The following is a 23,567-nucleotide window of genomic DNA, read 5'->3' as shown; positions in this document are numbered from 1 at the left end:
GTACAAACTATTGACTATTTTTTTTTTTTTTTTTTTGGCTGGGGAGCAATCTGTTTGTAAGACCGCTCTTTTACTTTGAGGGCATTCTCCTGCAGATTTCTCACCGACTTGTGGTGGTAGCACCATGGACATCCCATTCTTATCCTGGCTAAAGTGCTCTCTACTGTCCTTCCCAGCAGGGCAAGTGTGCATTGCTGGAGAAACCAGCCTCCTTGTTGGAGGGGATCATGGAGAGGTCTGTGGCAAGTGTTCATGGGGACAGTAACAGGAGTGCCTTGCCATATCCTCCTCACAAGGATCTGGTCTTGCAAGTGAACAAATTCATTATTAACCAGCAAATAGTTATGAAGCAGAACAAAAGTTGTTCTGCTCCAGCTCAAGAAACTGCTGCTCTCAGAGCCCACTCAGTAGCTGAGTGTAGCAAGGAGCCAACACTGTGAGAGTTTGGCAGCTGTAACTCTTCAGTCAATTCCCTTTCACTCTGATGTAAGAATTCAGGTGCATGCTGCTTATCTCACTTCAAATTGGATGTGAAAATATGAACCCTGGAAGTGTTCAGGGCTGGGTCGGACGGGGCTTGGAGCAACCTGGGATAGTGGAAGGTGTCCCTGCCCATGGCAGGGGCTTAGAACTAGATAAGCTTTAAGGTCCCTTCCAACACAAACCATTCTGTGATTCTATAAAGGTGAGCCCCATCCTCAGCACCCTTCGCACAAAGCCAGAACGGGCAGACATTGGAGTTTTCGAGCACAAATCCATTTGTCTTTCAGCTGCTTCCCCACTTTGCATGCCCACTGTTGCACACCCTGCCCAGAGACAGGGAACCACAGGACTCCAGAGAGGACTCGTATCATTTTGCTCAAGTGTTAAATCATGTGACACCTTCCAAATATGGCTCCACCTCTGTGGATGGAGGAGCAAAGCCACCAGCAATCAAACCCAAGTGCAAAACGAGGCCGTCTGCCTGCCCAGGGCAGGATTTATTCCCCCACAGCAGCCCAGTGCTGCGAAGATGGACCGTATAGAATGGCTGCAGTATTGTGCTTGAGGGTCCCAGCAGCTGCTGCCGCACATGTGTGACTCCTCAGGCATCACAGAGGTGGCAAAACTCTCTGTTTAAGATGTCTCAGTCACCTCACCAGCAGAGAGCAAAGCACTAGGGCAATTTGTTCTTTCTAATAAATAAAAATCCCATTTTTTGACTTTAACGCAGCTCTCACCGAGGACCTCTTTCAAATCTACTCCAAGGTTATGCCAAGCCCTATACTTAATAAAATCTAGAGGATTTGTGGAAATTGAACATAAGCAACACAGCAGGATGCATTTCTAGCTGATACCTAAAACGATCTAACAAAGTCAGACACCTGGGAGCAGGACTGGCTCAGTCTCACGGCACCTCTGGGCCCAGCACTGAGAGTGTGCAAGACCCACCAGGTCTGGATGACACAGAGAAACTCAGTTTGCTTTCTATCATCAATTCCTCATTTAATAAACAAACAAACACTTTGAAATATCAATCACTGAAGTGCTGTATATTTACACTTGGTTTACATCAACCTTGTCACTCTGACTGATAACTAGTAATTAAGTTAATAATGACAGCAAGTAACCCTACCATCCCTCATTTTTTTAAAATATAAGCTGAAAAATTTGAGAATTGTAACAAAAGTTGGTTTTACCAAAACTACTGAGGCAAGAGGGCTAAGAAATTGCTGCCATATGACAATTTTTTGTCTTGTTTTTTCTGTAATCTAATAATACCTATACTATTAGCTTTGCTTTCATTCCATACACTATTAAATAAGTATAAGGGTCAGATAGAGGTCACTGAGTACTACAAAACATTTGTGACATCACACCCAGTCTCACAAATAAAGATGAGGAAGCTGAATATGCACTACACTTCCTCTGCAATTATACAATTCCATTCTTTGGGTTATTTTGATCAGTTAGTTAAATCTAAAAAAGAAAAACCGACCCAGATTTAGAATTTCAAATAGATTTAAACAACAACAACCCGTTCAGCTACTTAATTGTATGCAGTAACCCTGTAGAGATGGCAAAGGAGTCTCATGGTGGATGGTGGATCATGGGTAGCACAGACAGGGAATAAAGGTCATCTCAAAATCAAAGCATCTGATAAAATTTTAGGTGGATCATATCTTCCCCCTCAAAATCCAAACACGAATATAGCACAATAAGCTGAAACTAGAAATGGGAAAGAAAACTAGGATACAAAGTCAGATATTTTACTCTCCACTGAAAACTGATATAACTAAGCTATTTAGAGAACATTGCTCAGAAGTTATTGCTGAGTGTTATTATAAAGGGATATAATAAGCAAAAGCAAAGGTCACAGCTCCTTGTGCCAGTGATTATATAAATCATAAATCTTGACATTTTTTTTGAGGACAGAGCTTAAAAGAGCTTCATTAAAAAGGAGACAGAGAGTTGAAAAATACCAACGTGAACAGGAGGATAAGGTACCATGGGAACGGCCAAAAAATCCCCAAAGGTCCTCTGCTGAAGGGTTTATTTTTGTCTATTAAAACCAGAATTCACTAACACCTGGATGAAGATGGTCTCCTTGTGAAGAGGCAACACAGCTGGAGAGCTTCCAGCTCTGTGCATATCTGGAAAGTGTGCAGGGGTAAAAGCCCAGGTGATTAAGATTGGTGATGATACTTAATCATTTTAGAGTCAGTAAGAGAAGGAATTGCAAAGAGTAGCAGAAAAAAGCTCACACATTGGGTGTCTGGGCAATAAAAAGGCAGGTGAAATTGCTCACAGATAAATATTAGGCAAAACACATGAGATAAAACCCCAAAGCAGTGTTGCACGAGGAGTGCTGGACTTGGAGCAGGGTTGGAGCATTCAGGAATGAGGTTTTAGTTTCTAATATTCAGTTCTACCAAAAGGTCAGCTCAAGGACCAAAAGTAATCAAAGTGAATGTTAGGAATTATTAGTGAAGGATCAAGGATCTCAACAGAGTATATGCCACCACATAAATCAGTATTGCTGCTTTAGCTGGAGTATCAGGTGCTGCCCTGGTGTCACTGGCACAAAAATGGAAGTGCAAAATGAAAGGTATGATCCTTACATGAAAGGGTCTCTGTGCAAGGAACAACAAAGTAGACTAAGACACTTCAGCTTGCAGAAAATAGGACTTACGTAGGAAGGAATATCTCAGAGGTACAGAAAACTGAGTGTCATGACCACTTCCTATAGCCCAGATCACACAGAGTACTGAGGAACATCTAATTAAATTAGCAGAAAGTTCCTTTGCACAGATCTTTGCACGTTCCACAGCCCCTCCTTACTCAAGGAGGCTGCAGATGGTAAAAAGTTAAAACCAGTTAAAAAAACCGAACCGGAAGCTGACAAATAAAGGTCTGTTAAGGATTTCTAAACACAAAGATTCTCAATACCTGACTCGAGATGTCCCTGATCTGCAGATTGCCACTGTGATTCCCCAAAATATCTGCAGAGGGTTAATATTTCCCTTTGCTTTTCATTGCCTAACTACCTGTGGAAAAGAATACTGGGCTGGATGGGTTGTACCTTAAAATCTTGGTCTTACAGTGGTGACAAGATAATCAGCAAGTAAAAAAAAAATCTCTTTGAAAGAAAGAAAGAAAGATGATGAAAAGACAATTTTTAGCAGCACATAACAATATCCCAAAGTTAAAATAACTTTGACTTAATGCAATTGCCCCAGCAGACATAAAACTTGTTTTATGAGAAGAAAACCAGCTTTTACAGTACTTTCTCAGCTAAGCAGGTGGAACAGTGGGGAAAGACAGATATTTCTGTTTTGGTTCATCCCTCTGGTAGAAATAAGACACAGCTCTGTGTGTGGTACAAGAAGGAACACAGAATTAGGGACAGGTATTTCTGCAGTGCTTATTCCAGGTAAGAATACACTAAAAAATATATGAATCCAAGGGCAGATGGGCAGCTACACAAGTGCCCCAGCTGAACCTAACAGCATAGGTCAGAAGATTAGCCTTCAAGACTGAGCTAGTAAAATAAAAAACATCAACATAGTGCTCCCCCCCAACCTCCTAAGAAGCTTTCTGTACGTTTTTGAGATGTGCGTTTTTGTGAAAACTCAAAAAGCTGAGAACTTTTCTGAACTCTCTCTGCTGCTCAGCAAGTCCTGGTTGAACTGTTTAAACAGATGGTGCTATTTCATAGCAAATAGATGATATCACCATTGCAGAAAGATGATTTTAAAGAAGACAAGGTGCTGTTATACGCTGTGAAAAGGAAAACAAAAACTCCTCCCACTCTGCCCCAAACCTGCCATCTTGAAGGATTGATAAAAATTCCCCTAAATCAGGCAGAAACAGTCCATACATCATCTACTGTGGCCATACAACCATTAGAGATATTTGGTAGTGAGTGTTGTAACTGTTACTTAATTGCTAATATAAGGATAAATACGTTACTTAACATTTTTATACATTCTAGATCAGGGAATCCTTATTAATTACCTTTCTTATCTAAAGAAATACTCGTCGTTCAAAATGCTCTTTTCCCCATTGCCTCCCTACATCTATTTTAAAAATCCATGTAAAACTTTAAACATGTTTTAAAATAATGAGCTTTTCTGGTTTTCCTCGGAAAATAATGTCATGCCAAAAGCTAAGCTCTACAGAACAAAGCAGTTGTGCTGGTTTCAGCTGGGGTAGAGTGATGGTGTTTGTCTTCCCAAGTCACCCTGGGGTGGGATGGGACTCTGCTCTCCTGGAGGTGGCTGAACACCTGCCTGCCCATGGGAAGCAGAGAGTGACCTCCTTATTTTAGTTTACTTGTGTACACGGCTTTTGCTTTGCCTGTTGAACTGTCTTTATCTCAACACCCCCGAGTTTTGTGGTTTTTACCCTTCCAATCCTCTCCCTGGTCCTGCTGGTGAGGGAGTGAGTGAGTGGCTGTCAGGGGCTTGGCTGCTGGCTGGGTTAAGCCACAACAGCAATGCACACAATCAGAGGGAGGATGAGATTTCAGTTTTAAAGCTTTCACAGCATTACTGTAACAAGCCATTTTAGAATTTAAGACAGGTGAGATGTTATCCCCATCCATTCTGAGCTGATTATTGATCCAGAAATTGTGTCTATCTTGGCATACTGATTAATGATGGAACCACTCAACAAATATCTGACATGCAAGAGAAGTGACAGTGAGTGCTAACGTGCTATTCCACGGATGGGAAGAGGCTTCACTAAGCCTTCAACTCGTCTCACATCTTGGCAGGGCACGCTGCGCGCAGGAATGACGTGAAGCCTCATCGAAACATTCATCCCCCAGCTCCTTCCAACTTTTAAGGGTCCTTGCTATGGTATTTCTGACTGTCTGTATTACGTTTAGACCACAGCTTCTCTGTTGCAACCAGCAAGCAGTTTACTCACAGCACACAGTTTGCAAGGTTTTGAGAACTGCAAAATCACATCGCTACTGGAACAGACTTGGTTACCGGCACGGCCTTCTCCATTAGATACTTGCCACTAAGTAAAGGTCTGTTGAGTGTATAAAGAGGTGGTAGATCTTCTATCTCTGCTATCCTCTGGTAAACGGCTCTGGATAGATGATCCCCATGATATAAACTCCCCAAGATGATGCTAGAGAAGTAAATTGGCTCCACAAAGAGGCTAAGTAAGGCTCCTTGAATACCCAATACGTTCCACCTAAGAGGGAGGGAAAAACAAAACAAAACAAAACAAAAAAACACTTTCTTTTTAATGGAACAAGTAACATCTGCCAGACATAATAGCAGTTAATCACAATGGACTAGATTTTTAACCCTTTCTCCTGACTGGCACATGACCGTGGTAGCATAAGCTGTGACACCTGCCAGAATTTCAGAGATCAGCTTAGGGGATGCTCAGCGTAATCCTGAGTAAAATGACCTACAGCAACAGGCCAGGAGCAGACTCCACAACTTTAGTTCCCCACTAACATGTCTGGTGATGCATTTTCTAGCACCCTAGTGCCAGAGATGGACAGGATCATTCAGTGGGAGAAAGCCAAACTGTGAGATTCTCAGAAACAGCAGCTATTGCCCCCAAAAGACACCTGGCAGGGGGTAAAGCATCCTTCCCAGAGCAAAAGGATTGTGTTTGCAAGACCTCCACACCTCATCACCATAAGGGAAAACCTGTCCTTGACACCCTAGCCCAACTGTTTCCACATCCTGCTGCCAGAAAGGACACATGCACTGGCTTGCAATATCCATAGTCAGGGAGAAGACTGAATCTGAAAACTGAAAATATGCAAAGAAAGCATGTACTCTTTGCTCCCTTTAGCTGCTTCACATATTCCAACCAAAAATCCCTTGTCTGGACCACTGTGATCTACACTGGATCAGGTCTGGTGGCAGGGATATAGCATGCCTAAGAGCAAAATCCTGATTTTTTCTTTTTTTTTTGACAGCTGCGTTCATTTGAAAAAGCTTTGGCTCTCAATCTGTCTGTAACAGTTATATAGAGTGCTTCTGAAAACCTCAATATCTTCTGCAGAGTATTTTCTCTGTATTTGTCTGAGGAATACTTGCAAAAAGCTTGGCACTATGAAAATAGCATATTTCAGTCAGAATCATAGAACCACAGAATGATTTGGGCTGGAAGGGACCTTAAAGACCATCCCATTCCAACCCCCTGCCACGGTCAGGGACACCTTCCACTAGACCAGGTTTCTCAGAGCCCCCATCCAGCCTGGTCTTGGAGTCAAACTGCAGCATCCAGACACAAGCAGCAGGGAAGTTTCCTTTGGTGCTTGGATAAAACAAAGGAGCACAATGGAAGCTCTTGGGCTCCCACAGAATGGTTGTCCAGGCTGCAAGGTAACAGGACGTTGCTAACAGTGATTCTTGCAGTTTGTGCTGGGATGGCTACACATCAGCATTATTTCAGGCTAGAAACTGCCCATCACAACTGCTTCACTACTGCAAAAATTGAATTACACATGGTGGCTTCAGGATGTGCAAAAAAAAAAAAGGGTAAAACAAAGACTGCAATCCAAGGAACCAATTTCTTTGCATATTTTTACTGAGGATAAAAATGGAGGCAACGTGCATTAACTTACTCACCTGTCATTAAAAAAGCTGGCACTAATGAATGAATAAAAATTCTGTGCTAATAAAAAATGAGGTCTATTTTACATGGAACAAAGGCACACTTTGTATAACATTGATAACATTGCATAAAATGCAATCAGCAACCAAATGTCAGAGTAAAGATATCAAGTGAAAATTATTGCTTTCCAGGACCAATATGTCTTTTTAAGGACCATATCATGACTAGAAGTTTGTAGATTTGAGGTATTTCAAGTGCCAAATGAATCACAATAATATTTTCTTGTTATTTGCAGTATTACCTACATGGAGAGCATGGACTGCGACAGACAGAGGTAATATTATGGAAGAAACATCTGGAAGGAATTCAAGACTGAGCATTGCAACTGGGGTCTTACAAATGTATCTGAGACTTGCAGACAAGGCACATCACATTTTACATGACCGGTGTTTGAGTGACAGATGGATATCTCAAAAAAGGCCAAAGCTCTCCTCTGGCAAGCCCTCATCCCCTAAATAAAACCTTTGCCAGACTCTCTTCCTTACTTCCGATTTCAGTATTTCCACAGCTCGTGTTTTGCCGCTGCCTCCCACACTTGGTGACGTCCTCTGGCACAGAAAATGAAAGCTGACCACTTGTCTTACAAACTTCTTCTGATGAAAAGGAGCGTGGACACCTGAACAAGCTTCTGCAAGGTGAACTGTATGGACTGGTACTACTGCCCACAGGCCTTATGTTTTCCTGGGGTGTGCTGAAGCACCTTCAGCACTGCAGCACTTGCTCATGAATGCTGCTGGGTTCACAGCAACTTGCTTGATGCAAGGACAGGGTTTGAAGAAACCATTCTTACAGCCAAAAGGCCTCAAGCTCTTAATATTGATTGGGCAGGGTTGGATGGTGGTTAGGTTTATAAAACTAGCTTTAAAATTTCCATAGTTAAAATTTCCAAAGTACATATACTTGTCTACAGAAATGTATTCTTATATCAGAAGCTGATTGTAGCACAGAGATAAAACCTGACACCCAAATGAATCACAGAATCATTGAGGTTGGGAAAGCCCCCTAAGATCACTGGGTCCCACTGCCAACCCAGCACGACTGTGTTCACCACAGAACCATGTCCCCTGGTGCCACATCACACACCCTTTGGACACTTGCAGGGATGTTGACTCTACCACTTCCCTGGGCAGCCTGTTCCAGTGCCCAACCACCCTTTTGGTGAAAAACTTTTCCCCGGTATCCAACCTGGACCTCCCCTGGCCCAGCTTGAGGCCGTTTCCTCTGGTCCTGTCACTTGTCACCTGGGAGAAGAGATCAACCCTCCCCTGGCACCACTCTCCTGTCAGGGAGTTGCAGAGAGTGAGAAGGTCCCCCCTGAGCCTCCTTTTCTCCAGGATGAGCCCCTCCAGCTCCCTCAGATGCTCCTCACAGGACTTGGTGCCTGTGTTCTGCAGATTGTAGCAGAGTGAGAAAAGGAAGGACTGCATAGAGCCTTTCTCAATGTTCCTTTTTCATATCGTACTTCTTTATATCAAACAGTAATATCTCACTTCCATTAGCACATACACTGGAACAACCTTCATGGGTGTAAACTGAGAAGAAACTACACCAACACCACACATCAGTTTTCAAAAGGCCACAGGCATTGCCTCCTGAAATGGTAAAACTGCCTCGTCCTCCTGTGTAGAAGCGTGGATTGTGAGAATGCTGCCAATCTAGTGTTAACCTCTACTGAAAGCACAAGTTTTTTTGAAATTAAGGGGTCAAATTCTGTATTTCACCACAAGCCAGGAGGTGCAGAGTGGAAAAAAGCAAAATGCATTGCCAAAAATTTTAAGTCAGTGTTGTCTTCCCAATGAAGTAATTAAGCAACAGCATTTTTTTTCTTCTCATTAAAAATAGCATCAGAAAAGAGTTAAGTAACTGAAGCAACTTAAATCTAGCTTACAAATCCAAACCTGGGTGTTAAAGAAAAAGCATGAGCAGAACACAGGAATGCTGTAAAACAGGAATGCTGCATCACATCAACAGAGATACTGAAATGCCTAAAGTAAGGCATGTAAAGAAGAGATTTGCCAATGGGAAAGAACACCTCAGCAACTAGGGGAACACCCTCCAGCATAAACCTTTTCATTGGGAACACCTGACATGCTTGTGTCTAAGCATAAAATGTGTCTTGTGACAGTGTTTAACATATTCTGAGCATTCTGACTACAAGAATTTTCTTTCACAACCTTAAAAATACTTAAAGTAAAACCGGCACTTAAAACACAAGCTTCTCAAGGCTGAGTGAAAGAGATTTGCCCATGATCATTAGTATGGGTGAGTAACATCAGTCTCTACTTAATAATTGGTTTTGCTCACTTTAATATAATTGCTTCAACAAATAGTGCACTACAAAAGTAGTTATAGCTACCTGTACTGTGTAGTAAATAATTCTAATTAAGGTCTTTTAGTCTAATCATTACCGTAATCAATTTAAATAAATCATTTATTCATATCATGATATTTGGTTTGCCATCCTTAATCCTGTGGGACGAAGTCATACAGAGGTTCAATCACACCTGCACAATCCTTCAGACATAAACTGTTAACCAAGCCTGGGCCTAAGACTGGATCCAGCTGCACCCAGACTCCTTTCCGAGAAGTAGTTTAGGAAGCAAGGGGGTCCTTTCTGTACCTCCTGACTCAGCAGGAGGGTCTCCCTGCTAAGCCTTGTGCGAAGTTTCCATTCTGCCCATGACACCACGTGTTTGGCAGCCTGCAATACTCCTTCAGCTCCAAGTCTACAGCTCTGCAAGGGATGCACAGCAACCTGACGTGAAGCCAGAAAGTTCAAGCAAAGGCATATTTATTTACTCATCCTGAACTGGCCTTTTCTGAGATAGAGGATCCTTCAGGATCACACTCTACCAGGGGCTCACTGAGGTGACATTGAAGCCCTACCATGTCTGACAAAGGAACAAAATTTCTAAAGCTCACCTAGCAAAGTACTTTAGCATGAAAAGGGAAACAAAAAGCTGCAAATCAAAGCCACGGTTCTCCTTTATCCTTGGGCCAGCCAACACACTGCAGTGGCCCCTACCTGCACCTGGACTGGGAGGTTCAGCATTCCCACCCCTGCACATATGAGCTACTGCTGCCAAACAGTTAAAAAAGAGGAGGATGACAGTTAAAGAATGTTGCAACCTGCTGCTGGTGTAAAGTACTTTTACACCCCATCATCTTCCCAGCACTAAGCTTGGCCGCAGAAGAGTTTGCCTATCGCTGCCTTGATCCTCCCCAGTCTGTTATTTTATTTTTATTGTTAAAAAACAACAGAACCGTGACCCTGGATTTTGAAGAGGCAGTTTTTTCAGTCTGGTTGACAGCACAGCTCCACAAACAACTGCAGGACCACTGCCGAGGCAGGGAGATGCCACGCACAGGAGGAACGTTAAAGAGATTTCCAACCAAGTTATACCAGCACTTTTTTAAAAAGCCTTCTTCTTAAATAAAACCCCCTAATTTTCATTGAACATTTTCATTTAGCATGAAAAATTTAGCCATCTGAAAAGTTACAGGTGCAAACTAAGATCTACTTCAGTTCAGAGATGCTGCTAAGACACCTCCATGGGAGCACGGCTTGGGGTGCCCTGCACCTCCCCTTTGCTCTACAGTTCCCAGTTGCCCATGCATGCTTAGCTACAGGGAGACCAAAAAAACCCAGATTTTCCCATTATCAAGGTTTTGCCATGCCCTCTGCCTCATCCTCAAAGTAATCTTAGGCTCGAGGGATGTCCAGGGAAATGCTCTTTGAAACAACTACATCCCACCACCTTTACAGGCTCAACCCCAGCCTTGGCTTTTGCAGATTTATGCACGTGAGTCGTGTTCAACTTCTGAGAATTTACACAGAGGATACTCTCTGTGTAGTGTGCTCACCTGAGGTCTTATAGATGAGCACCTCACTGGGAAATCTGAATTTTACAAATTTATCACACTCACTGGTTTTCTTATTCTATATTCACTACTAAAGATCCTACTGATAACAATCTGGAGGATGGATGCACTTCCTCAATCTTTCTGCTGTTCTCAATCATACTACACTGAAAAAAAGAGAGTAGAGAAACCAGAGACCAACACCAAATCAAGAGCAGTCCTCCCTTTCTTGCTATGTTGTCACATTTTTGCTCTGGACCACCATGTGGCTCAGAGGTATCTACAGTGGATTCCTAAAAGGTCTATTGATTTCTTCATGACATGCAGGTGATTTCACAACTCTTGATACCTGAAAAGGTAAGTAAAATTTAACCCTGCAGCAACACTTTCACGGTGTGCTGGTTCACCTCTTGCCAAAAGTAAAACAGGCTGAAAATATATGCTTCTGGTAAAAACTCTCCTCTGAACTTTCTAAACTCAAAAGGCACAGAAATTCTGTTATTCACACTATTTTAGAGAAAATGCAAAAATGGGGGGGGGGGCTAACAGCAGTAAGTCACAAATCTTGATGTTAATATCAAATGTCTTGGTATCACTCTCACTAATTTTTATGCAGACAGCAGCATGGAGGAGGTGAGTCACTAGGTGACCCGCAATGGTGTCCACATGGAACTGGTGTCCAAATTTATTTCAGGAAAACAAGAGCCTCCTGCAACTAACCAAACAAAACCTGACAAGTGTTTACAGTTCAAAGAGCTGCTCTTGTCAATATTATTTATAAACAACTACTACAAAGAAATGAAAATTATTCAGTAGGCACTTTGTTTATCACAAGCTGTTACTTGCAACTGATGGCAAGGGAGAGAAGGTATCACTGTGTGAGGTGCTGGACTACCCCAGAAAGCACTTTGCCTCCTGACATGCATGAGGCATCACTTTAAACACTATTTCTCTTTTTTTCCCTTAAGAGATTAATTGAATCTCCGTGACCATTCCATGCTCTTCATAAGCCACTCTGTAAACAGGCAGCAAGATCTTTACAACTGGGTCACAGCCCACACTATAAATCAGTAAGTGCAGGAAGTCCATGGTCTTGGACAGTAGCCCTTCTCACAAACATATTGTTACATTTGCAACTACGGACAAGGAAAAAATGCTTCCCCTTGTAGCTGTACCTCGGCAGGCAACCACACAACTCTGACTCGTCCCAGTTTTTCTGGCACTGCCTGGATTTGCTCCACATCTGTGAGCCTGGTTTGAGAGGTTACACGATGCTGCATCTTGGGTAGGTAGTTGTTTCTTACCACTTTCCCTCAGGTATTTTATTTAAGTGCGACACTGCCACCACAGATCAAAGTGGCCAATTCACATTGCCAGTGTCACTTGGATTAAGAACTGGTGAGCAGAACTGCTCTCTCTTTTGGGGAAAAACAGAAGAAGACTGAGCTACAAGCTTCCATTTGGATTTCCCACCCTGGATAAGCACGAAACAAGGCCAGTGGACAGACCTAAAGATCATCAGAAAAATATCTTCTCTTCTTTAAAGCAGAAGAGCACCAATGACTTCCCTTTCAACAATTCAACCTAAAAAGTTCTTCTCAATTCCTAGAGCCTTCCTACCAGAGAAACTGGGTGAAAAAAACTCCACTCTTCTCAGCAGGATGTTAGACATGACTGGGATGTTTCATGAGAAGTCACTATTTGAAACCAAAAATGTGGGCAGAAAAACACATCAAAAGGAGAATGACAAAACCCAACATCAGTACCATGGAACAAGGTCAGGATACATTTAAAACAAATGCATGTACATTAAAGTTACTCTGGTCACAGAAACCACCCTAACACCGCACTGGAGAGCCGCCAAGCACTAACACACCAGGATAATCCTGTTCTAATGCTTCCAACCCAAATGGGATTACACTCGTGGCCCTTCCATGTTTCTCACAACTTTTCCTGGATGTTCCTACTGGATCCAGGAGCGTGCTGGGCAGCACACTGCAGTAAAGCACTCGGAGGCAGCAACTTGGATTATACAGATAATCCACACAGATGAGGCAGTTCAGATACAAGGGGTTTGATACAAGTGCAATCCTGCACCCCAAATTTATCCACATCTTTTCCAGGCTGTGACTGAGAATCTTTGGGAAAGCTCAGTGGAAATCAGCAGGTCTGAGGCATACTGGAGGACTCATTGCTGGACACTACAGAGCAAGGCATTCTTTCAAATATAAGTGGACAAAACACGTCAGGGAAATGTCAAAAAAAAAAAAAAAGAAAAAAAAGAATATGAAAATTTGGGCCTCCTTACCCGTCATACAGCCTTTGTTCTGTGTCAAGGGGTTCTATTTGCTTCCTTCACTGGCACAAACAAAATTATTCCCATTAGCCCCAAGGAGAGGTGACAGCTAGCTACGGAAGCGAGAGATGGATTCTGTTCTGTATCACACAAAATCAACAAAAGAGTCAAATGTGTTCTAGCTCAACAACTGGCTGCATTTTCATTTTTTTATATATATTTGCAATGACAATGTGATAAAAGAATGTGGCGTGAATCCCATGTCAGACGGTTGGGAGAAGTCCCAGGCATGAAACTGGGGAGTTTATTTGGTGAATTTTATTGAAAATATTATAAAAGAAGCTGAAATGTCAATTTTGTAGAATTACCTTTTCACATCTGCCTGTCATAGCTCCTGAAAGGCCCTATCCATTTACGTTAGGGAGATTTAAACTAAAAGAAAATGTTTTCCTTCAGCAGAGATGCTGATTACTTGAGACAAGACTAAAGGAACAAAGCCATTACATAACTTTCCTCCTCTATTTTTGATTTGGCATAGGCAGTTCACAAGAATATTTCTAACTTAATACCCTTAATAAATTTTGAATCAGGCTCTGACCTGAGAAAAAAGCAGAGCTATTTTAATTACAGTATATATAATACATATAAAATTGAAAAATAACTAAAATGTCATTAGTTGAAAAATCTGGCTTTTTTCATCCACTTTGCAAGAGCACAGAGGCTGCAAACACACAGACTCATTTAAAAAAATTATGCTGCAACTCTCCCATACTTGTTAAAGAATACTACTGCTAAATTTTCTTTTGTCCATTTATGAATTTGAAAACAACAACAAAAAATCTCTTAATCTTTGTCAAAAAGGACAACAAAGAAGGAATTGGATGAAATATAAATTAAAGTACTGGTTCTGGAAACAAAATATTTAATCACAATGCATAAAACTATTTAAACTAAAATTAAAATAACTTTAAAGTTAAAAACTAAAAGTGCGTCAATATTTTTTTTAAAAGGGACACTTTTCACTGTACAAAATAATAAAACTATAATCTGTGCATGAAAATGTAGGTATCTGATATCACAGAATGGTTTGGGCTGGAAGGGACCTTCAAGACCATCTCATTCCAACCCCCTGCCATGGGCAGAGACACCTTCCACTAGACCAGGTTGCTCCAAGTCTCATCCAACCTGACTCTGAACATTTTCAATGATGGGGCAAGGGTGTATATCACAGGAGGAAGCTATCCAAATAATGCAGTAAATTTATTGTACTGTTTTGATAATGCTATACTACTTCAGGAAAAAAAAAAAAACTAAAACATTTCTCTGCTATTTCCCAGTGATATAAATAAAAAACAAAGCTGTCATGACTTTATGTGGCTGAAATAATACAGAATGATTTCACCTTGCCTATGAAGCCAGCAGAGGGTCTAACACCAATTGCAGGTGAAGAATCAGGAGATTCATCATAGGAATTACAGCCACTCTCATGCTATGTCTAATGAGATAAGCCCATCAATACCCTGCACATTCATTGTAAGTACCATAAAACCCCTCTTTCTTGTTAGAATCTCAGAATGGTTTGGGTTGGAAGGGACCTTAAAGCTCATCTTGTTCCACTCCCTGCCATGGGCAGGGACACCTTCCACTAGCCCAGGTTGCTCCAAGCCCCATCCAACCTGGCCTTGGACACTTCCAGGGATGGGGCAGCCACAGCTTCTCTGGGCAACCTGTGCCAGGGCCTCACCACCCTCACAGGGAAGGATTTCTTCCCAGTATCCCATCTAACCCTGCCCTGCTTCAGCTTAAGGCCATTCCCCCTTGTCGCATACCCATCTTCAGCAGTAAAATGAACAGCAAAGAAACCAATTGCTGAGTGTCTCACCTCGCTATCTTGTCACTGCAGGACATGGTCAGCAGCCTTTCTCCTTGCAACACACCATCCCACGTCTGGATAGTGGTAGTGGAGCGCACAGGGATGGTCCCTTCCCCAGATTCTATCTTTGTCCGCAGCTGTCCTCTGGCTTTGCGGTTTGGGTGCCTGTCCCCTTGATCTGAAGGACAAAAATCACTTAGAGTCAGCTGAGGAACATTCTCAAAGGGTTTTACAGACAGAATGAGAGTAAGAAGAATCGATTTGAGGTATTTGTCTGCAGTTACTGCTCGCTTGCATCATAGTTCCTACTGCTCTTGGCAAATCAGCTACAGCATCAGACATCTCTCACAAATACTGCCTTCTAGGACACACTTGCAGTTAAACCAAGCTTTTGCTAGGGGAGCAGTAGGCAGCAGGCAGCTCTTCAGCTCTGCCCTGTGTGTTACAGCGTTAAAATGAAGTTACAGGGCAGACCGTGGAAGGGGCACGCAGAGAACCGCTGTTAAAGGACAGAAACAGGGAAACAGGGATGGTTAGTTCTGTAGGAATACTTGCTGACTCACTGGCTTATCTCAGTTAGCATCAGCCTCTTCAAGACCACAGGGTTCATCACTCTATACTGAACTTCTACCACAGAGGAAGAACAGCTCAGATTTTTTTGGAAGAGATCTTTGTCTAACACACCTCTATGCTAAAAGGAAAGAAGACACCTAAATTTTAACCATGCCACTGGTACATGCTCCACGAATAATTTAAGCTCCCTGGGGTTGAGGAGGACTGCTGTCATACCCTCTTGTGCTGCTTCATGGGGGGAGAAAATCCGAGCATCACCACAAGGAGATGTGCTGATATAGAGATGGAACTGCACATTCTCCTTCAGCTTAAACCCGCCTTGCTCTGATCTGATAAAAATGGATTTTTGCTGATCTTCTTTATTGCTGAAACAGAGAAGAAAGGTAGAGTCAAAACTGACATTAACATGGAAATAAGCCACAAGCTGTGCAGTCTTAACGGGCATTAAAAACAAACACAGGATGGCTGAAAATTTTATAATATTAATCTAACAGTTATTACAATTAACAAAATTAAAGGACCATCAAGACACGAAACATCTCCAGATGTCAAGAGCTTTCAGGCACTTACCAGCAAATGAAACACCAGCACCTTTTAGCCCACTTGATATTATTTTGATTTATATGTCTGCAGTTTACAGAACGATTCCCAATTATTTTTCCTGTCCTCCCCCTTCATGAGAGACACCTCACTGAATAAACGTTTTGTTCAAGTCAAACTTGAGGGCAAAGGGCCCCGAGTTCTAAATTCAACATCCTAATGCAACAGGACAAGAGTTTCACACTGAAATAACGAAGACACATGTTTTACGTGGACAGATTTTCAACTCTGTGGTATCAGCTCATCTTCCTTTTCCCTCCAGCTTACCTTAGGTAAAGCTCAAGTTGTGTATACAGAAACTTCAGCAGGCACCGTCGAGCTATAATTTCCGCGTGGCAATCATTTAATGCAAGACCACGATCGCTCATGTATTCACCATTGATACATTTTGTTCCTGTAGAAACACTTATTACAAGGGCATCTTTCACATCTGTACCTGCCAAACAAAATTTCAGGAAGGAGACGCAATTAACATCACAAATAACTTACTGAGTGATCTTCTTGCCGAACCCAAAGAAGGCTCTTTTTTTTGTGCTGTTTGCTTATTTAAAAAAAAAAAAAATGTTTTTTTTTTCTTCCAATATTTTCTTTAAAACAAAAGCTTCAGTCAGCCATATCCTCCCTGTACCAGCACAGTCTCTGGTTCTCATGAGCTCTTCATGTTGGAGTTTGGACAAGTTAAAAATTGAAAACCTGCAGGGAAAAAATGCTGCTTCAGGAAGAGTTATTAAAGCTTGAGACCCAAAGTGGTTTTTTTCCTGAGGTTCAGGCAGCCAGCAACTTTCAGCATGTACCTTCTGACCACCTATGCAGACATTCACAGTGACTTTAGAAATCTGAAAGGCACTGGTTTATTAAAGCAGCAGCACATTACAGAAGGGTACTGAACTAACAACAAGGAAGGTAAGACTAGGGAATGAAGAAATTTAAATACTTAAATCACTGTAAAGATTACCAGCAGTAATAATGTGTAGTTCTTGGTATTAAACCATCCCATACAACAGAACTTAAAAAAATACATTAGGTGGGTGTTTTCTAGACAGAGAACTGCCTTTATCACTCAAAAAAATCCCAGCTGCATGAAGGACTCAAAAAGACAGGTCAAAATGCCACCTAGCAAGACACTCGGGGAAAAAAAAGCCCAAAAAATTAAAAAAATGAACCTGAGCCCAGCTGGCCCCTCCTGCCCAAAGGGCTGGAGGAGAAGCAAGGAGCTGCAACACACAGCTATGCAGTGGAGTCATCTAATTCCAGAGGTTCCCCAGACATGTATCCATGCAAAGATGTTTTCTAATTCTGTGTAAAGCTATTTCTTCAGGTAATCAAAAGGTATTCACGTGTTAATTAAGTCTTGATTCTTTGGCACGTGGCTCTTCTGAGAATTGCAGATGCAGGGCTGTAATTATATAAAAACCTTTTAAATGCCACAAAATACATTAAACAAAACGACACCATGTTCCTCACAAGTGCTTTGTATTTGGGGCTAAAACGGTGTTTGTACCAGATGGAGGTTTGGCTGTTCCTGAGCAGGGCTTGAGGAGCATCAAGGCTTTCCAAACCTGCCAAGGGCCCGTGTGCTGGGGGTGGGCAAGAGACCAGGAGGGGACACGGCTGGGACAGCCTCGTGAGAGGCTCAAAATGAATGTCCCAACAAGGGTTAAGATGGATTGAAGACCGAGATCAACCTTAGCACAAGGAAAATTCAGCAGCAGTGTGGTTGCAGATCAGTTTAGGGCAGAACTTCACTGTTTTGGGAGATTTGGACAAGCACAGATCTCGTGTCAGCAACCAGAGAACCAGGACACCATTGCTTACACGTGCACACCACTGCCATCTGCCAAAACCTAAGCTGCTTTCTTCAGATATTTTTACTAAAATGACTCACATCAAGCACTAAGAATAAAATACAGCAAGAATAACGAAGTCCAAAATATTAAAAACTTGGAAAGAAGCATAATTCTTACATAACAGGCCCAAACCAAGAATGCAATCTGCATGACTGATGGGGGGGGAAACTTATTTATTTTCAGGAAGTTTTGTGATTCATTTTAAAAGCTACATTTTGTACACCGTGGGCTACTCAGATGTCTCAATCAGGCAGGAAACTGGAACTCTGTGGAAACAGAAGTATTTGCAGGTCTAACTTTCCTGTAAATATCCTTAGTTGAGATCTATTTACTATATTTAGTCCACCTTCAAGATTAAACAGTAAAAATATATTTCAATACCGTTTGACTGAAAAAAGGTAGTGTACTAGAATGCAAACAGAGCTCTTGTATTTAAGCAGTTAAAATACTACTTCTTTTTTTTTTTTTTTAATTTACCTGTTGTCATGACAATTCCAGCAAGAACTTTTCGACGTGCATGCGGAGATGTGAAATTTTCAGTCAAATCACTGAATTTATCTACAACCAAGCGTGCAACAGCATCAGCTAAAACCTGTGGGATCGCAAAGAAATGCATATTAGAAAAAAAAAAAATTAAAAATAAAAATTACAGGAGCAATAAGTTATAAAAATTTACAGTTTGGAGATATTATACATAATAAATGAAACGAGTTTTTAATTTTTCGCTTTAAAAATTGACATCAAGGCATCACTCGCAGCTCTCTGCAAGTAGAAGCAGAGGTATGTGTGCTCCACATCTACTAAAACAGGGTTAGACAGCCCTAAGCCAAGCATCAAAGTACCTAATGCTCATGATGGTGAGGAACATTTGAGGCTTGGGAGAACAACTAGATAGACAGATAAGTCTATACCCTCATGCTCAAATCTCAAAACGCATCATTTCAGTATCCTTAACATTGGACCTGACAAGAAGATTGAAGTAAAAAAATCCAGGCCCTTCAAACCAACCTTTTATAACAATCTAATTCCTTATCTAGCTGTTACATAAATAAGGACAACTTTGCTTTCAACACTGGTTTAACACTTTCTATTTCTTATTTCTACAAGATGTATACAAAGGTAGGAATAGAAAATTTAACCCCAAGTAAGCTATCTCAAAATTGGGAAGGATTTCTCTTTTTCACCCCCCAGGAAAACTTGAACAGTCACATTTGCAGCCTTATCAGTCAGGCTGTAAGGGGGATAAACTTGGAAAATTAAGGAAAACTTCAAACTACCAGTCCTGATCCTGTTGAATGACAATTCAGTTCAACACTGCAGCTCATCCTACCTGCTGTTTTCGAGGCTTGAACTTGTAAGCTGAACTTTTACAACGTGAACTGTAACAGCTAGAAAAGATGAGTCGAGACCAAATTGTTGGATTTTCATGTGAAAAGAAACTGAAGCCAAGGCAACCATGTGCTGACAACTAGCAGCACCTGAGATGTTCTGGGGTACACACCTGGCCCACAGGTTCACACACCACAAGGACACAGGTCCTGTGTCACACCTGACAGTGCCATACAGATGTTGAGTGAGGCCCTGGCCCAGGTTGCCCAGAGAAGCTGTGGCTGCCCCATCCCTGGAAGTGTCCAAGGCCAGGCTGGATGAGGCTTGGAGCAACCTGGGCTGGTGGAAGGTGTCCCTGCTCATGGCAGGGGGTTGGAATGAGATGAGCTTTATGGCCCCTTGCAACCCAAACCATTCTGGGATTCTGTGATACAGATGTCTTGAATACCCAAGCATCCAATGTGGTGCTAAACACACATGTAAGCAAATACGTCAAGCCCAAAAGGACACTTGTTGATGAGTGTCATCTGCTTGCACACTTGTTTTGGGCTCTCAGGAATGGAACATCATCACCATCATCACCCTTCCAGAGAGCCCAGGGCAAATCAACACAGCTGATGGGCAGCAGTATAGAGAGACTGGGCACCCAGCTGAGAAGGTACAAACTCTTGAATACAATCAGTTCTAAAAACAGACTGCTAGGGAAGAAAGGGAAAAGAGAAGGGGAAGAGAGAAGGGGAAGAGAGAAAGAAGGGGAAGAGAGAAAGAAGAGGAAGAGAGAAAGAAGAGGAAGAGAGAAAGAAGAGGAAGAGAGAAAGAAGGGGAAGAGAGAAGGGAAAGAGAGAAGGGGAAAAGAAAGGGAAAAGAAGGGGAAAAAGAAGAGAAAAAAAAAAAAGAAAAATGTTTGAAGACTGCCAGCTCCATTCACCCTCATTTCCTTAACAAGGCTCATGAGAACCAACAGCCTAGAAATAACGTGGAGATGCTCTCAATGTTAACTTCCTTCTGGAAAAGGTTTAGCAGCCAAGGAAGGAATAACTAAAGCTCATGTGTCATGCTTCCAGAGCTCAACAGCTTTTTCCAGAGTCTGCCAGGAGACACTGACCAGCAGTCAGGTCACATCTGCGCCAGCCTTGGCCCATGTTTTGCGATTGCACAACTTGTGGAGTCAGAAGACTCTTGACATGGCAAACACCAGTTTTCTTGATGCATTTGAATGGATTGCAACTGAGAAACTTACTGTATTTTTCAGGAACACAATTTTTCTCAGAGGCTATGAACATGTCTGGTCAGGCACTGATTTTCAGACTAGGCCTTTTTGTTGCAGGACCCAAAACTGGGTTCAAGTCCGTGCTCTGACAGCACAACAACCACACACTAAATCTGCATTTAATTGTGCTAGTACTTACTGAATACAGAAAGCTGAACTTTAAGTAAATACACGAAACAGAAAGCAAATAATTATGGGGTTTTTTTTAGTCACTCTGGTTTTAGAAATGGAAAATTAAACCACAAAAGTCTTAAATGATTATTAACCTCCCTGCAGCCATGTGGGCAGATCACTGCAGGGTCAAGGCACTGAGTCCCCATGCCACTGTTTTACCCATGACCTCACTGCACAATTATGGATACTGCTTCCCAGCTGCAAGTTTTATGCTCTCATTTCTGTAATCCATATATTTTCTGCTCTACCTTACACCGTGAAGTGCTGGACAAGAGAACATGGCTGGCAGCTGACAAACTACCAGGCAATGGTAAAATCACGCTGAATGACATGGTGATGGAATATCCTGGGGAAACAAGCTGTTCTAAATAGGGATGGACCTGATCCACAGAGAATATATGCTTCAGGTCCCTTCCAACCCAAACTATTCTATGATTCCATGCTTCAGAGAGGCTTCAAACCTGCCAGAAAGGCTTGCCACCCAGAGAATAAACAACATAATTCACCTTTTCTCAGAAAAAAAAAAAAAAAAAGGGAGTGTGATGAGTGGTAACTGATGGAGCCTTTCCCAAAGCTGGGAACTGAAACTGCCAGGTGTTTCTGGGAAGAAACTAATATCTGCCAATACCTCTGACAAAAGGCTACCTGAACAGCAGCTGGGTAGGATGCTGGCATACAGGGTGGATACATTCGCTTTTTTCCAAAAGGATGCTTTTTTTCACATAACAAGCAAAGCAGTGGAAACTGTAGCATTGGTAGACAAATGAGAACACGGTGAGTCCCTCTGGGATGATGGAAGCTGGTGCAGCAGAAGGGGATGGGGCTGCAGCCTGGAACTAAGCTGCTGGCAAGGAAACCTAAAACCGCTTGGATGAACACAGAACCAAACACTGTGGAGGGCTGATAAAAAGGACTAGACAGAACTCAAGTGAGACAAAATGACCACTGGAGATGCAAACGATCCAGAGGAACTGGAGGGGAGGAGGGGGGGAGGAAATCACTGCCAAAACCCAGGCAGGTATATTAAAGATTTTTTTATTTCAATTTGATACTCAAATTGTGTGACAACAGCTGGGTGGTGAGGAATAAACACTGTTAAATGCCTATAGATGTAGTCACTGAAGTCACTTCGGTCTTTTATAAGAATACTTACCCAATAAATTAGAAGAATTATCCTTCTGTCCCAGAAGGATTGACATAGTTAAGAGCATGAAAGAGATGGGAACAAGGCTGGCGATGAACAGACCAGTGCAGTGCTGGGAACAAAATTTACTGGCCAGAAAAGGATGTCCTTGCTGTCCCCATCTGAAAACCAAGGACTTGAAGCTGTTTCCACAATCCCAGGCCTGGGGAAGGATCTTTCACATCTCACTCTGACTCTACTGCCTTTCATGTAAATAAATATTAATCAGAAGAGAAACTGAACTCATGTCTCACCTTCCCCATGAATGCCCTAACATCTCATACAGAGTTTCTCTATCCCTGCTCCTGCATTAAATCATTATTCAAAGTTGGATAATTCAAAAAAGGAAAGACCTAAAATATCTGACAGTTGGCTCGGCAAGGCATGTGAGCTCCAAGATATTTTGGGTGCATTGTCCTTTTCTCTGATGAAGTTACAGTGAATCCACTCCTTTTCTACACGCACAGACTGGTTTTGGCAATACACATCTTGCAGCAGTGTTGTACCAGAATCACCCTGACCATCCATATTTGAAGATATCCTTAAGCTGATGAAGTCCAGGTCCACCTGGAGCTGGAGGAAGACCATGGCAGGTCATGGAGACCATCCATGCTGAATGCTGGTGATGACTTGCACGGTGGAATCAAAGGCAGCAGGAGAAGGGAACTGCCTGGGCCAAGAGCACACAGCTCTCCCCAGGGAACCGACCCAAGACTTCTGTGCTCTCCTTGGATCTCCAGGGATCCTTCTCAAGCAGAAATGTTCTCCCTCATGTTGGTTTTTTTTTCCATACCTTCACAGTTTAGGGCTTATGTGAACTTTCCACAGCAGGTAAAATCAAGGTCAGCCAGGTCCTCCACTCTAACAAAGACCAGCACACTCAATTCAGAGAAGATAGAAACATATCTATGCTAATAAAACAGGGTAATTGTTTTATAATGCTCCAAACTTTCCTGTATTGATTTAAAGAAAATTCTGCCTGGCTGTAGAGTCTCTCACTGGTTATGCTGATACATCTTTTACATCTCTTCCAATTCCACAGCAACTATTAAAAGGATTAAAAAAGCACTTCAAGTACCAGTAGCCCTTGTAGTAATGGTTCTCACTCCATTTCTCCCGGTTAACGTTTTCTTTCAATGTTTGTCCACAACAATATAAAGGATAAAATGAATAAATGCAGTTAGGTGAACGATTAAAAATACTCTCTTTAGTGGAGTTTTTTTCAAATTTATCTCATCTGCAGCTACACTGCTTACTTGTGTAGTTCAGCTTGCTTTCCCTCACAACAGTCTGTATTTAACTCTGTATTTAAGCCTCAATATTTACAATTCCAATTCCCACCTCTCTGCACAACCTGACTAATCAGCTATCTTTTTAAGCAAGCAGTTTGAGGAAATCTGGGAAATAGCATTAGGAAAACCTCCATA

The 23,567-nt window shown here is 42.0% G+C and overlaps 1 protein-coding gene across 5 annotated transcripts in view; it reads right to left on the bottom strand.

Annotated features, from left to right (window-relative positions):
- The window catches only part of ADARB1 (adenosine deaminase, RNA specific B1), a 70,174-nt gene that overhangs the window by 4,704 nt on the left and 41,903 nt on the right, over positions 1–23,567 (bottom strand). For 3 of the 5 annotated variants that reach the window (XM_017838067.1, XM_017838068.1, XM_017838065.1), the window contains 5 exons: positions 18,662–18,776; positions 16,605–16,773; positions 15,954–16,102; positions 15,174–15,342; positions 5,297–5,688 (listed from right to left, as the gene is read on the bottom strand). In XM_017838067.1, coding sequence (XP_017693556.1) covers positions 5,448–5,688; positions 15,174–15,342; positions 15,954–16,102; positions 16,605–16,773; positions 18,662–18,776 — 843 coding nt within the window. In that variant the 3' untranslated portion in view covers positions 5,297–5,447. Of the gene's footprint in view, positions 1–4,741; positions 4,747–5,296; positions 5,689–15,156; positions 15,343–15,676; positions 15,856–15,953; positions 16,103–16,604; positions 16,774–18,661; positions 18,777–23,567 lie in introns of those variants that run through there. The other 2 variants (XM_017838069.1, XM_017838070.1) reach the window with 2 other exon arrangements.

The sequence above is a fragment of the Lepidothrix coronata genome, unplaced genomic scaffold (assembly GCF_001604755.1).
Source record: "Lepidothrix coronata isolate B3197 unplaced genomic scaffold, Lepidothrix_coronata-1.0 Scaffold323, whole genome shotgun sequence".
Lineage (NCBI taxonomy): Eukaryota > Metazoa > Chordata > Aves > Passeriformes > Pipridae > Lepidothrix > Lepidothrix coronata.
This window is presented reverse-complemented; position numbering and strand designations above follow the sequence as displayed.